General features: G+C 38.3%; 2 protein-coding genes across 2 annotated transcripts; both read right to left on the bottom strand.

Moving 5' to 3' along the window:
* Positions 1-235: 235 nt before the first annotated feature.
* Positions 236-1,315, bottom strand: LOC106063591 (uncharacterized). Its single transcript, XM_013221999.2, has one exon. The coding sequence runs from the start codon at positions 1,313-1,315 to the stop codon at positions 236-238; it is 1,080 nt and encodes a 359-aa protein (XP_013077453.2).
* Positions 1,316-12,834: 11,519 nt separating this feature from the next.
* LOC106075553 (uncharacterized) lies at positions 12,835-13,863 on the bottom strand. The gene has a single exon (XM_013236472.2). The coding sequence runs from the start codon at positions 13,861-13,863 to the stop codon at positions 12,835-12,837; it is 1,029 nt and encodes a 342-aa protein (XP_013091926.2).
* Between the last annotated feature and the right edge of the window lie 1,808 nt (positions 13,864-15,671).

Here is a 15,671-nt window from a genome sequence, read left to right as displayed (position 1 = left end):
TTTTGTCATTCTTGTTCAATGAAACCTAGCATCAAGACATGTCTTCATGTAGTATTTTATTAGGTCACTACAATGTGATTAAGCTTAAATGATGGCTTTAATTCATCATGTAACAATAAAAAGAAATGAGCTAAAACAAGAGAAGATAGAATGTTTAATCAATCTAAATTGGTGATATGTTTTATGCATAAGAATGGCACAAATAAAGATAATGCGTGTCCAGAAAACCAATCTATCACTTAAGAGATCTAGAGCTAATATTTTGCGTTTCGCTAGTCTCTGCCTGCCTCATCTTAACGACACTTTTCAGTTTTTCTACCAATTTCTGAAACTCCAGCCTATATTTTGTGCTCTGGTTATAGTAGATCAGGATCGTAAAACTAGAGTTGGCAGTCTTGAGTAGCCCAGTAAAAGCACTTATTAAAAAGCTTATATCGCTGAGGTAACCATTCAGTGCCATGGACTTGACGAATATAATGGCGGTGAATAGGAGATACGCAGGAAGAAGGAACACTACGCACATGAGCGAAACAGACATGAACAAGAGGCCGGACTTCCGTTCCTTGGTAGCCACCTGGGATAGCCTCTCGCCGGAACCGGAAACGAGTCGCCTCCACTTAGCTTTCGATTTGAGCTTCACGTAGAGAATCGCGGAGCACGAGATGAGCATCAAGAAGGTGCAGTATGGGAAGAGCATATCCGTGAAGTACAAACTGATCGGAAACATGCTGTCGTTACGGCTTGTGAAGAGGACAACATAGACGGTCCTGTTTCGTTCCGGGAGGAACGTCCAAGCGAAATCCATGGTGTAAAACTGAGGGAAAAAGTAGCCGCAGTAGAGGATAAATATACTCGAGTTCACCGCGATGGCGACTTTTGTCGTGATCATGGCCTTGACCTTCAGGGGCCGCGTCACGCAGAGGCATCTCTCCAAAGCGGCGAAAGCTGTGATCACACTGCTGACTCTCGTGAAATACTCGTGGCCGTAACCTGTTATATACTTGATGGCCATTTTAGAAACCTCCAGATCAGCTTCCAGTATGTACGGGTTCCAGATAGTGGAATACACTAGTTCGAATATCACAGCGCCCAGATCACTGACGGCCAACGCCGTTAATGTCACGTTCACGCCATCTCGGTATCCCTGTTTCCGGAACAGAAGGATGTTGACGATATTCGTGGCCGTGCCAAATAGACACATCAACGTGGTGCAGATGCTGCTGACCACGAGAATGGCGATGTTGAAGACGAGTGGGTCGATCAGCCTAGCAGGGGAGGCAACACTATCACTGGCTACGATCTCCGTGTCAGACATTTTCTACATCTCGTTCTTCCAAGCTATCAGCATTTTTTAAATATATTTTATTATTTGTAACTAAACCCTTTCTAAAACACATATTTATATTATAAATGTCAATATCTATAACTTTTGGTAATGGGACACATATTAAATACCGTATAAAATTTCCCTCCCTTAGTTCTGAAAATAGACATCTATTCTTACATTTCTATCGTAGTTTTTAGAATGATTAGACTTAGACAATTAGATGCAATCAAATCTGTTAAAATAGTTTAATCCCCGCAATAGTTATTCCTGTGTTATATCTTATTATTAAATCATTATATTTCTTTTGTATTTGGAATAAAAAATAAAATGCTGACAGCAAATTATGCCCCTTGGTTTTCAAATAACATGACCAGGCTACTCGACAGACATCTGGAATTAATTGCATAGAGAAAAGCTTAGACTTAAGCGAGCTGATGAGTGTATCTGTAGTCAAGCGGTTATAAAACCCATATTTATAACTTTCCCACTATATTTTTTTATCTAATAATTATAATTAGAACATCATCACCACACCCGCCACCATTGTAGAAACGGTCCACACCATTTTTTAAATGTAATTGTTCTCTCTAAATGCATCTAATTTTTTTTTGTCTCAAATGTCCAAAAGAATAGATTTAGTTGTAGTATGGGTATCTGGAGGGGCCAATACGCAGTGAAGGTAAATTGCACATTTTTTTTTTTTTGTAAATATAGGTTAAAGAAAGGTTTTCCCTATTTGAATAAAAGAAAGTATATCGATAAATTTCAAATAATAGGGGGAAAATCAACTCGTCCTGAATTCATACAACAATTAAATGTAAGAATATATTTAAACAATTCAATAAATAAAACACTAAGACTAAACAATCGTAATAGAAAAAGGGCGGGAAAAGAACGATAACCGTGTCTAGCTTACATGACTATATCATTAAAATTCTTACTCTTAAAGTTCTAAACGAAAATCGAAAAATAATATATGAATTTCAGGGGATGTAATTGTAGTGTAAGAGATAAACTAGCTGAATTGTATTCTTAAATGTATTAATAAATTGACTTGAAGGCTACTTACGAACTATTTCTGAACATTTCGTGGACCGAATATACTAAGTGACTTGAGAATGACTGGCGCTACTCTATACATCTATATAGTTTTGACACTAAGACCTATTGTGTGCATCCTAGCTCCAAGTATTTCATTGTTCTATTTTAATTTAATAATATATGACATCAGTGTTCTGTTCGAACTTTGAAGTCTTTTACACTATTGCCAAGAAGGCTTATCGTATAGACCAGGGGTGGGCAACCTTTTTGTATCTAGGGCCGCATTTTAAAAAAAAATTGGGAATTGCGGGCCGCATATACGATTTTAAAAAAAGATTGAAGTTGTCTTTTTATAAAAACAATATCCCCGCAAATATACAGTTGTACATATTGTGCAGTATTTTACTTTTTACACTCGTGCATAATGTTCCGGAACTGTGGAACTAGCTAACTAGTTGTTACCCTTGTGACTGCTGTCAAATAACAGTCAGTCAACTTCAAGCAGTGATTATACCCGTTTAGGTTTTTAAAAAATGCTTATTCACTGAATGAGACAATATATGTTCCGAAAGTTAAATGTCGGGACTAGCTAAACCTGTCATTATTAAGCATCACCAGATTATGCTGACCATGTCCTTCACTTGTGCATACTAAATCAAGGGACCCGAACAACACTCTGACCCCAAAGCCCTTCTATAGAACAAAAACTATTTGGAGAACTGCCAGATCTGGAAACCACTGCACAGTTCATCTCATATTACTGATCTGAACCCTCCAAAATGTAAAATGAGAACGAAGAAGAAGAACAGATGAATGTGTACCAAAATAGTGTGAACAGCATCAAAGATTTTTTTAAAGTATGGAAATACAGCTTCTGGCACCCTTAAGACTCCCGTGCAAGTACTGACTGGAACTTCTCTTTGCCTGGAGTCATGTCCTCTGGAACTGAATCAGCTTCTGCGATAAATGGTGAGCTGATGGTATTGAAAACTGGTTCTTGGCGCTTTAAAATTTGCTTTTATAAATTGCGCAATTAAGGAATGTAATAAGTGTTGTACTTTTAACCATTTCTCTAGAAATAGTTTCACCTTTCAGGAAAGGAAAATGACAAAACTTTTCTTTAGATTGCTTGTAGAAAGGGGAAAGCCTTGTTTGAAAAGATTTAACATGCATTTGCATTTCATATGCAAACAACCCATTGCAATAGAAATTATGAAACACATGAAATCTGGCTTCCACTCTTCATTACAACTATTGGTAACAAGGTCACGGTTAATGTCCTCCAAGTAACATAACATAATTTTCTTATCTGCCTTGCCCATGCTTACCTATCAGATACATTGGATTTTTTTGTTCCTAAATCTTAATTACCTGTGGTTAACACCCCCTTGCTTTAATAAGTACTATTACTATGCAAATTACCGTCAATACTATGTTGCAGTTTTATGCAGCTTTGTGCAAACTTTGCTGTTGAGAGTTTATTGTTGGGATACATACAAAATAATAATAATAAAACAACAACTATTTTTCTCATTCAAAGCACGAACTCCATCAGTTGTTACACTAGCCATCTTGTTTCAAGCATATCCAATACTCAGCACAGTTCTTCGTAGCATTGAATAAATACTGACATGAGATTGTGTCTTTGACTGAGTGTATTGTACAGCCAACTAGCTTAATCTTAGTTTACTTTACACTTTTTATAATGAAACAGTTTCAATAAACAGTTTCAATAATTTAAATAGATATTATTTTTAATATATATTTGCATTTTAATATGTATGTACTGTGGGAACACCTGATTTCTGTAGGTGTCGTCGGGCCGCATAAAACACTCCGGCGGGCCGCATGTGGCCCGCGGTCCGTAATTTGCCCACCCCTGGTATAGACAAATAAAGTTGATTTATAAAGTCCAAGACTCAAGGCTTGGTTATACTTTAATTAGAGTCAATAAAAAAATAGAAAAGATCCATTAGAAGGAACAGTAGCGTGCGTAAACTGATGGTTATAGACCGTGTAATACTTGAAGTTATGTCTATTCGCGTTATCTTAAACATGTAGCCTACAGTACTTAAATTTACTCATTTTTTAGTGATCCTTAAAAAGTACAGTAGCTTCTGCTGTACGTACTTTTCTTGCCTTCGAGATGTGCAGTACTTGAATATAATGTAAGATTACCAGGGCCGGATTTACCTATAGGCAACTCAACCTATAGCTTAGGGCCCTTAATAAATATTTGGCACTAACATTTAATATCTGGATCTATAAAGGGCCATATCTCAAATAGCTTAGGGCCTATTCAAGTATATATGGCATTGAGGATTACTTTTACTAACTAGACAAAATAGTTCACTGTGTTTTCTTTTCACGTCTGCCAGTTTTCACGTCTGCCAGTCAAGGGTAAGAGAGTATGTCATCTTAAAGAATGAAAATAGAAGCGAGCTCTTCGACGTTTTGCCAGTCAAGGGTTAGAGAGTATGTCATCTTAAAGAATGAAAATAGAAGCGAGCTCTTCCACGTCTGTCAGTCATAATTAAACCTACAGAACTGAAATCAAATTCATCTTATTTATGTTTATCTTATATAATACAGACGTTACTTCAAAAAAGAAGATGATTACGTCCTTCATGTGTGTATGTAACTGTTGTTGGCGTCTTTGACTTGTATCACCAAACTGCTGGTAGACAACTAAACCGCTGTAGGTGTATTATAGTTTAACTTATAAAAACTTGAAATAACTTCTTTGTGAACAATATTAAATATAACTTTTATAACACTGTAGAGAAATTCATTTTGAGATGAAATGAAATGTAGTAGACTTAAGTAATGATGTAAAATGTTATTTTAAATAAAATATTTAAAAAAACAACACGTCTTTACACTCTGGCATTCTGACGCACTTAACACAGCTTACGAAAATACCGCTTCTCTTGCATCATCCTCAAAGACTAACATTAAATTAATGCTCTCTCTCTACAGCTAAAAATAAATACTCCCTTTCTATACCTCCTAGGAAACACACACAACCAATAACAGTTACGTCATCAAAACTTATCCAGCAAATGTATTTATAATCATAATGACAATGTCTTCGATGCCGAAGATTAAGGATGAGTGCAGTGTTTCACATGACTACGCAGACCCAGTTGCGACCCGCATATTTTTTCAGCAACTCGTGCAGACAAAGCCGTTGTCACTAGCTGTTTATTTAAGTTTTATTTCCGTCTTTTGCGCCTGTCTTCAATAATGGATTTTCTTTGAGTCTCAAATGTTTGTCCCACAGCTTTTGTGAGAGCTCTCTCAACTGTCTCTTTCTGAGGCCATCTGCTGCCATCTATTTTCCTCTATGCCAGAGCGGGCGAAATATGTCTGAGTTGATCATTATGGCAATTACAGGGGCCACCTCTGTCACACCGTCTTCTTCCACTAGCCAAAGAAGATCGCCTTTGGCATGCGAGATAAGTGTCCGACCAAGCGCAGCTATCGAATGGTAATTAGTGCTTCTATACTGTCCACAGCGGCCTCCAGCAGAACATAAGTTTTTGTAATGTAGTCTTGCCAGCGTATGCCCAAAATGCGAAGGTACCTTTGATGAAAGCGCTAGAGAGCCTTAAATGCCTTCGATAGAACACCCAGGTTTCGGAGTCATACAAAAGTGTGGTGAGAACCACTGCTTTATAAACATCGTTTTGTGTTGCTAGGTGAAGAGACTTATTCCGACATACTCTCAGTCTGAGGCAGCCAAAAGCGCCGTTGGCCTTTGCTAGAAGGTTGTCTATTTCTCTGGACAGTGACGCTTCGTTGGACACTGTGCTGCCTAGGTAGGTAAAGTGGTCAACAGCAATAAGGAGATAGCTATTCACTTTGTTTTGTGGATCTGTTTCAGACATAATTATTTAGGAGAACCTGTTGATGTGGTAACATATAGAAGCGTTGAGTTGTGTGGCGATTAGTATATAAATGTCTAAAGTATAAGTATGGTCCGACAGTTACGCTGGGCAGGGCACATACCCCGTATGGGAGACGAACATATGCCAAAGACGGTCTATTTTTGGTGAGCTGAAAGGTGGTCGACGTAACAGAGGCGCGCCACGGAAACGCTTCAAAGACCAACTTAGGCGTCAACTTTCCTTGGCTGACATAAAAGAAAGCACCTGGTTGCATGCGCCCTCAGAACGAGACAGCTGGAGGTCACTAACGAAGGCCGCGAGATACGCATTTGAGCCAAAAGAAAATCCGCTGCCGAGGACAAACGCAGACGGCGAAAAGAAAATCTAAATCGCCCACCTGCGGACAATGATTATGCTTGCCCTGGATGTGGCAAAATATGTAGGTCACAGCTGGGGCTGCGCAGCCACGGGAAATACTGCATTCCTGAATGATCTTCGGACTCGAAGACAAGCCTTATTTATAAGCATTTGGGTACAGATGTGATATTGTAAAGTGTGTATTGTGATGCAGGATGTACATTGTTCCACGTGAATAGACGTTTGGTGTACGTTGATGAGCAGTGTAAGTTGATGCCAGCGTATTTTTATGCTAGTGTACTTTGACGGGCAGAGTACTTTGATTCCCAGCGTACTTTTAAGCTAGTGTACTTTGACGGGCAGAGTACTTTGATGCTAACCCTTCACTTTGTGTGGTACGAACTCTCCAGTACAGTACACTTTGATTACAATACACATGTCCAATATTAGTCAATGCACGGATGTACTGCTGTATGTTTGATAAATGTGTATAGTGTTGTACGATGTACTGTGATGTTACTTGTGAGTTAACATTCATTGTACTTTGATGCTTTTTTTTTTTTTTTAATTTAACATTCATAAATTTTTAAGAAAAAAAAAACTATTGCACTATAAGTTGCATGCTGGGACAAATGTGTACAAGTACTCTTTCTTCCCTAGTGCTATTAGAGCATGGAATGGGTTGCCTGAGCCAGCCAGGAAAACCAGTGACTTCGCAGAATTTAGTTCATTGGTTAATATGCATGACTAAATGCATGACGCGTAGGACGTAATCATCTTCTTGTTTTCGCAAAAATGCATTATAATTTAAAGCAAAGATATAGTAAATAGCTACTGAATCTATCTGATATGATGGTTATTGAGAGTCAGATACATATATATATATATATATATATGATCGATTTCCTCAGTTATTTTACCAAAAATACATTATAATTTAAAGCAAAGATTTAGTAAATAGCTAATGAATCCATCTGATACGATTGGTCAGTGATGCTCAACCTTATTCAGCCGGCGGGCTAATTTAACTCCCGACACTTGTGTAGCGAGCCACATTAACAAAAAAATTTAAAAAAAAAAAAGGAAATAGACAATGAACCATTTTTATTAGAAACCCATGATTACATTACATTACATTAATTCATGAGTTTCAAAAAGCTGTTTTATGTTCTTTCAAAAGAGACACTATTTCTTTACAAAACAAATATCTTGGCTTATTATCAGTATCAATTAATTTACCCTATTTTTTGTTTTTTGGTGGGGGAGAGATTTTCTACATTTTGTGCCGTAGTTTCGGTGGGCCGGATTGAATGACATCGCTACCCTGGATGTGGCCCGCGGGCCGTATTTCGGGCATAACTGTGATAGGTTATTAATAGTCAGATACAAAGGTTAGCATATCTTAACACTGGTAGATAACTAACCAGGATCAAGGACCTACTAAATCTAGTAATGCATTAAAGGGAAATGGGGGTTGGGGTGAATAAAATATTTTTTATGGGTAATGATTTAGGTTTTCTAAATTTCCTTTTTTTTTTAACTAAATTAATCAATGCATTCTAATACACTGCAAAAAGTTATCCCTTTTTTACAAAGCTTATATCAACTCTTTATGTCTGTGTGTCTGTCTGGCCATGTCTGTGTGTCTGTCTAGCCATGTCTGTGTGTCTGTCTGGCCATGTCTGTGTGTCTGTCTGTCTAGCCATGTCTGTGTGTCTGTCTGGCCATGTCTGTCTGGTCATGTCTGTGTGTCTGTCTGGCCATGTCTGTGTGTCTGTCTGGCCATGTCTGTGTGTCTGTCTGGCCATGTCTGTCTGGCCATGTCTGTGTGTCTGTCTGTCTAGCCATGTCTGTGTGTCTGTCTGTCTAGCCATGTCTGTGTGTCTGTCTGGCCAAAGTTTGTATACCTTATTTCTCCGACACCCAATCTCTTGGAAGAATCTCAATCTGAATATAGGACGTGCCGTAGCACAGAGACAGCAGTGGTCAGGGTTCTAAACGACTTACTTTTCCGAAATAGGTCACATATCAATATCTCCATGCTGGACTTATCCGCAGCCTTCGATACGCTAGACCAGTGATGCCCAAATCCGGCCCGCGACGTGGTTCCATCCGGCCCGCCGAAATGTCGGCACAAAGTATATAAAATCCGCTACACCCCCCCCCCCCCATATAGAAAAGGTTTAAAAATGTCTCTTTACCTACGTTAGGGCCCTCAATATTTCTCCGATGATTGGTACCATGACTAACATTTGTGCGTTTATGAGACTCTTAATGTAGAATTCATCATAAATACAAAAAAAAAAAAAAAAAAAACAACTTTACTTTTTTGTCAGAATAATAAGTTGTGTTGCAAATAAAGTGTAGCTGTTTTTTTGTTTTTTTTTAAAGAAACGCGTTTATAAAACAAATTTGACGTCATTTGAATAAAAAAAAAGATTTTTAAACTACATCTAGAAATTGGAAGATTAATGTGAATATTTACCAAAAAGAGACAAGAAAATAAGTCGTGGGTAAAGCTAGCCACACTGTTGCTCATATTTTTAGTAGAGAAACGAAGCCGTTTTCTGACGCATGAAAAAAAAAAAAGATAATACCATATCATTAGTGAATGTAAGTGCTAGATCCACGGGTTTCTAATCAAATAGTTTCAGGTCAATTTCATTTCGCTTTTGTGCATTTCCTTTATGTGGCCCGCGACACCAGTGTGGAAATAAAAAAGGGCCCGCAGGTCGATTGATGTTGGGCATCACTGCGCTAGACCATAAAACTATGATGGCCAGATTCTCTGCCACTTTTGGTTTAGCAGGAATCGTCCTAAAGTGGCTTGGATCCTGCCTGACGGAACGCACCCAAAGTGTCGTTGTTAACGGGACAGAATCAACAAGCTTACTCTTGAAGTACGGAGTACCCCAAAGATTAGTTCTAGGCCCAGTACTGTTCACTATGCATACATACGCACTCAGCGGTGTCATTTAGCCAACTGGCATCTAATACCACTGCTTTAACGATGACAGTTTTAGGATTCCTCAGTACCCTCAGAGGTGTCGCATCTGGCAGAGAAAATCAGTGGTACCTTTTGCAAGGAGAGGGATGGGATGGTTGAGAATAAGCTCAAGATGAACGAAGATAAGACAGAAATAATTAAGACTGGCACCTGGAACAACGTCTCAAAAGTTTAAAGCACAGATTCTCTTTTTATCACGAACTGCCAGCTTCCTTTATCCATGTAGTGCGGAATCTTGGAGTTTTCTTCGACTCAACACTATCTTTCGACCCACACATAAGTCAGCTCTGCAAGGGTCTTTATCTGCAGCTGCGCAGACTAGGCCAGATCCGACCATATTTAACAACGGAGTCAACAAAAAAAGCTAGCAGTGGCATTCATACTCTCCCGCCTTGACTACTGCAACGCCGTGCTAGCATGACAAAATCGCCAAGCTGCAAGATATTCTGTACAACAACGCACAAATAGTCCTAAGAAAAACAAGACGAGATTCTGCTACTACTCTCTTGCGCACGCTCCATTGACTTCCTGTGAAAGCGAGAATCGACTACAAGTTGTCCACACTTTGTCATAGGTGTATCTAAAATAAAGAAATGCCCTTGTACTTTAGCGAACGTATCCCTCCAGATGTCCCTTAGAGAGCCCTGTGCTCAATGGACTCAACGCTTCTAGTGGTGCCCCGTTTCTCCCTCAAAAACTACGGTCTGCGGGCTCTTTCAGAGCACGGCCCAAAGGTTTGGAACTCACTTTCAATGGATCTCAGACAGACAACATGCTAAACTGCATCCAAGAAGAACATCAAGACCTATCTGTTTAAACTTTTTTAGATTTGTTTGTTATTTTGGTTCTCGCGTTTATGTTTGTAATGTTATCACAGCGCCTTGGGCCTACATTCTGTTTTTTAACATCGCTCTATAAATTAAATTATTATCATTATCGGTTCAAGCTAAAATTTCGCACAATTATTTCTTTTACCTGAAAACACAACAATAAATTTAAAAAAAAACAATTACAACTAATTATTCAATTAACTATTTGTGATAAATTACTTTGTTTGGTGTCTCAAATAAGGGAAAGAAATAGAATAGTACTTGACTGAAGTGGTGATATAAGCTAAACTATACCCCTTTATTTTCAATTGTCGTCTCAGGCTTCTTAAGCTAACACTGTAACCACTCTGCTGGCGAAGAATTTATGAACATGGAAGATTGTATAAAGTTATCTATGATATGAAAGATGGAAAGAAAGATGAAGTGAAAGATGTAAAAAAAAGACGTCGTGGACAATGGAAAGAAAGATGTAGTGAAAGATGGGAAGAAAGATGAAGTGATTGGTGGATCGTTTAATTCAAAGAAAGATGGAGTGGAAGATGGAAAGAAAGATTGAGTGGAAGATGGAATAAAAATAAAAATCACATCGTTACAGTACAAATGTCCATGTGTAACCATGGTAACGTAACACTAATTCATCTCACGACCAACTACTATCTAGCAGTGACTAGCAGTACACTTTAACAAACACTACAGTTCCAAACACATTTTTATTTAAACATGTATTGTCACAAGTAAACACACCAGATTTTACTTTCTGAGATTGTATGTGCTGGCGGAGTGGTAAAACACAACGAGGGGTCTTGGAGCCCATCTGAAGACTGGGGTTTTGAATTTCGGGACTATCAAGGCGCCCCTGAGCCCAACCAACTCTAAGGAGTACCTGACAGTGGTTAGAGAAATAGTACTTTCTACACAGCTTGTATCAACAAAGATCGCAAAGGCCTGAAAGGGGAGCAGTAAATTTTGTATATGCACTACTAACTATGGGGGATAAGCCTTGTGTCGAGGATTAGGTCGTTGGCTAAACATTGATCGTTTTCAATTTCTGCACAGCTTAGTGGCTAGATTGAAGGCTTTCAATTATGAAGGCTCGATAACTCGAGTTCGAATTCAGATTCAGCAGCCTTTAAAAATTATATATGACTTCTGTGTGAGCAGCTTAGATACCTTAGCCCATAGAACCCCATTAGTAAAAACATTAAACTTAGAATCACTTCAGAACAGAAGAATAAAAAATAAAGTAGCTATAATACAAAAAAAAAAAACGCTAAACCATAATTTACAAATAGAAAAAAAAAACAACTAATGAAACACTCAGAAAGTCACAAAGATAGAGGAACATATCTTATTCCCTACGCTAGAACAAATCCATACAAGTGCTCCTTGGGTCGCATGAATTAGCCAGGAAAAACCAACGACTTAGCAGAGTTTAAGTCATTGATTAACATGCATGACTAGATTGACACATGAAATGCATAAGACGTGTTTTGAAATATCGTCTGTTATTTATAAGATAAGTTTAGATAAGATAAGAAAACCTTTGCCCCACCCCCATTCCCATTGGTTTACAATAATAATCAGCCACAGCGCACTGAGAAAGCTATAAGCATGCAAGTTATGCCAAACAGTAATGAACTCCTATAGGCTGAAGGCGAAATCAACTCGACAACTGCCACGCATTGGGATCTTGTTACAATTATGGATCATTTCATTTTTGTTTAGTTGGTAACAGGAAGTTATTTTAGCGTCCTTGACATTGTTTTTTTAGCGTCCTTGACATTGTTTTTTAGCATCCTTGACATTGTTTTTTTAGCATCCTTGACATTGTTTTTTAGCGTCCTTGACATTGTTTTTTTTTTAGCATCCTTGACATTTGTTTTTTAGCGTCCTTGACATTTGTTTTTTAGCGTCCTTGACTTTGTTTTTTTAGCGTCCTTGACATTTGTTTTTTAGCGTCCTTAATTTTGTTTTTTAGCATCCTTGACATTTGTTTTTTAGCATCCTTGACATTTGTTTTTTAGCGTCCTTGACATTTGTTTTTTAGCGTCCTTGACTTTGTTTTTTTTAGCTCCAATCTATAGTCTCTAAATCTCTTTTTTTTTTTGTTTGACAATTTTTTTGTGAAAAGAAATATTTATAACGCCATAAGGAACAAAGCAGTTTAAAAATAAATTAGTTGCAGAGGCGTAGCTTGGATGGGGGAGGGAGGGGGAGAATTAGAAAATCTCCGCGGGCCCCCGTTTGAGAAAGGCCCCAAAATGAATGTTTTTTTTACATTAAATATTATGCAAAATACTGGGGCCCCAAAAGAGGTCAACACTCCCGGCCCCCGAAATGATGGCGAATTCCAGGCTACGCCACTGATTGATCGGCGTGTCATTATGGCGATGGGGTCGGAATACACTTTCCGAACATTTTCTGAAACTCTTTCCTGTATTTACTGCTCATCTTGAAGTAAATGAAAATAGTAAAACTGCAATTGGTGATTTTCAGAAAGTTGGTGAAAGTGCTGAACACGGTTCTGAGATCGCTGAGGTAGCCGTCCAAAGCCAGCGCCCTGACGAAAATAATGGCGGTGAACAGGAGATACTGGGGCAGGAGGAGCACGATGCACATGACGGAGACGGACATGAAGAGGAGTCCCGACTTCCGCTCTTTGGTAGACACGTGGGAGAGCCTGTCGTCGGAACCGGAAATCAGCCGCCGCCATTTCGCTTTCGATTTGAGCGTCACGAAAAGGACCGTAGAGCAGGAGACCAACACCAAGAAGGTGCAGTACGGCAGGAGCATGTCCGTGAAGTACAAAGTAATCGGAAACATGCTGGCCGTCCTGCTGGTGAAGAAGACCACATAGACAGTCCTGTTTCGTTCCGGAACAAACGCCCAGTCAAAGTACATAGAGTAAAATTGAGGGAACAGGTAGCCAGAGTAGATCAGGAATATACTCAGGTTCACCGCGACGGCGACCCTCGTCGTGATCATGGCCTTGACCTTCAGGGGTCGCGTCACGCAGAGGCACCTCTCCAGAGCGGCGAACGCCGTGATGACACTGCTGACTCTTGTAAAATACTCGTGGATGTAGCCGACAATAAACCCGATGACCACCTTGGAGACCAGCAAATCCACCTCCGAAATGTACGGATTCATTATCGTGGCGTAGGCCAGCTCAAAGGTCACCGCGCCAAGATCGCTGACGGCCAACGCCGTCAGTGTCACGTTCACGCCATCTCGGTATCCCTGTCTTCGGAACAGCGGGATGTTCACGACATTGGCGACAATCCCAAACAAGCACATCAGCACGGTGCACACGCAGCCGACGAACACGAGGCAGACGTCAAAGAAGAGCGGGTCAACCGAAGGGGAATCTTTCAGGGCGACATCAGTGATGACTTTGCCTTCTTCTGACATCTTTTTACATTCTCTCTTGCAAGTTTTAATTTAATGAAAATTTTAAAGTCTGCTATTTATGCGCAACGTCTAAACCTTAAAATTAAACTTGTTCTATTTCAATAAGGAATGAAATCTCAAAATTATTTTTATACGGAAATTTCAGACATAGCTAAATATTAATCATGGAATAATCATAAGATTACTTACAAATTAAAAACATATTTAACAAAAAAAGCCCACAAAAGAGGCAAGATGGCCCATAAAAGAGGCACATAAAGCCCCAAAAAGAGGCAAAGAAAAGAGGCCTAAGGCCCAAGGATTCCTATGATGATAAAGCTAAAACTGAATAGCGCAAATTCTGAGGTTTCCTTTAAAAAAAAAAAAAGGATTAATCATAAGGAAAAAAAAAGGATTAATCATATTTCGAAGTTAAATTTTCTATACTCTAATATTCGTGAAATGTGAGAACAATAAAAAAAAACACAAAAGAGGCAGGAGAGCTAAAATAGAGGCATATATCTATCTATTTATCTATCTATCTATCTATCTATCTATCTAATCTAATCTAATCTATCTATCTATCTATCTAATCTAATCTTATCTACCTATCTATCTATCTATCTATCTATCTATCTATCTATCTATCTATCTATCTATCTCTCTATCTATCTATCTATCTATCTATCTATCTATCTATCCCAAATAAAAATATTTTGAAGACATATTCAGACCTATATATATTTATATTTAATAGGATCTAATTCATTAATTTTTAAAAGGATTTTTTTTTTTAAATTCTATTTGCGTTCAACATCGAACAGAAAAAAAAAATGTTGGCCTACTAACACACCTCAGAACGATGCTTATATTTATACATACACATTGTCTTACTTCACGTCTGTCTGTAATTACTGAGTCAACCATACCATGTAAATACCATATATTAAGTCTGATTAATACGCGTTCTAGATCAATTACTGAGAAACAACCAATACCTATCGGAACAAAAAGAAAATATCCTGAACTCTTTTCATGTTATAGACTTTATGGTTTATAACTGAACTAATCGTTTATCCGCAAACACACAGCGCTTGTGGCTAACCCCTATCATTTTATTTAATTATAAATCGTGGGTCTAAAAAAAATGCTAAAATCGAGAATTGTTTTAAAATGCTTACATTAAAAGTACAATTTTAATCCCTGTTTCATTCGGGGGTCTCAAATTATAGACCCAATAAACGCAGGGTAGAGAGAAGTTAATTGTAAGGTAGTCGTTTTAAATAGTAAGCGGGAATTCGTTTTAACTCTTTCTCTCCGTAATTATTTACCACATTCTGGTGGAATCAACGCTGGTATCGTCAGTTAGGAGAGAAAGAGTTTATCGCGCCAGTGAAAGGACAATACTTGTGGAACGACAATAGATAATAATCGCGAATACGTTTGAGATAGCATTGTGTACATTATATGAATCTACATACCAGGCGGATTAATCAGAAGAGCAGCTAACATTAAGAAAGTGTTCGAAAGTAGTACGCGTAGGAATACAGATTTAACTCCAAACTCACTGACCTATATCATAAAGATTTACAAACAAGGGAAACAATTTTAACAAGACACAGATAATTGAGTTATTCAGCTTATTTATACACATCATATATAGGACACTCGGGAGAACTAAAATGTTTGAGGAACCCACGTGGATTGTGAAAATCGTGTAACGAATTAAATCTTTGCGACAATGGAGAACACTATTTTGTTTATTTTTATAGTTTTCACACACAAACTGATTACGTCATTTCTTTGCATCGTAATCTCCAACTCAAAAG

Source organism: Biomphalaria glabrata, chromosome 15 (assembly GCF_947242115.1).
Source record: "Biomphalaria glabrata chromosome 15, xgBioGlab47.1, whole genome shotgun sequence".
In the NCBI taxonomy this organism is placed as follows: domain Eukaryota; kingdom Metazoa; phylum Mollusca; class Gastropoda; family Planorbidae; genus Biomphalaria; species Biomphalaria glabrata.
This window is presented reverse-complemented; position numbering and strand designations above follow the sequence as displayed.

What these genes read in the sequence shown, in the direction of transcription:
- LOC106063591 (XM_013221999.2), bottom strand. Translation starts at nt 1,315, where the DNA reads ATGTCTGACACGGAGATCGTAGCCAGTGATAGTGTTGCCTCCCCTGCT.
- LOC106075553 (XM_013236472.2), bottom strand. Translation starts at nt 13,863, where the DNA reads ATGTCAGAAGAAGGCAAAGTCATCACTGATGTCGCCCTGAAAGATTCC.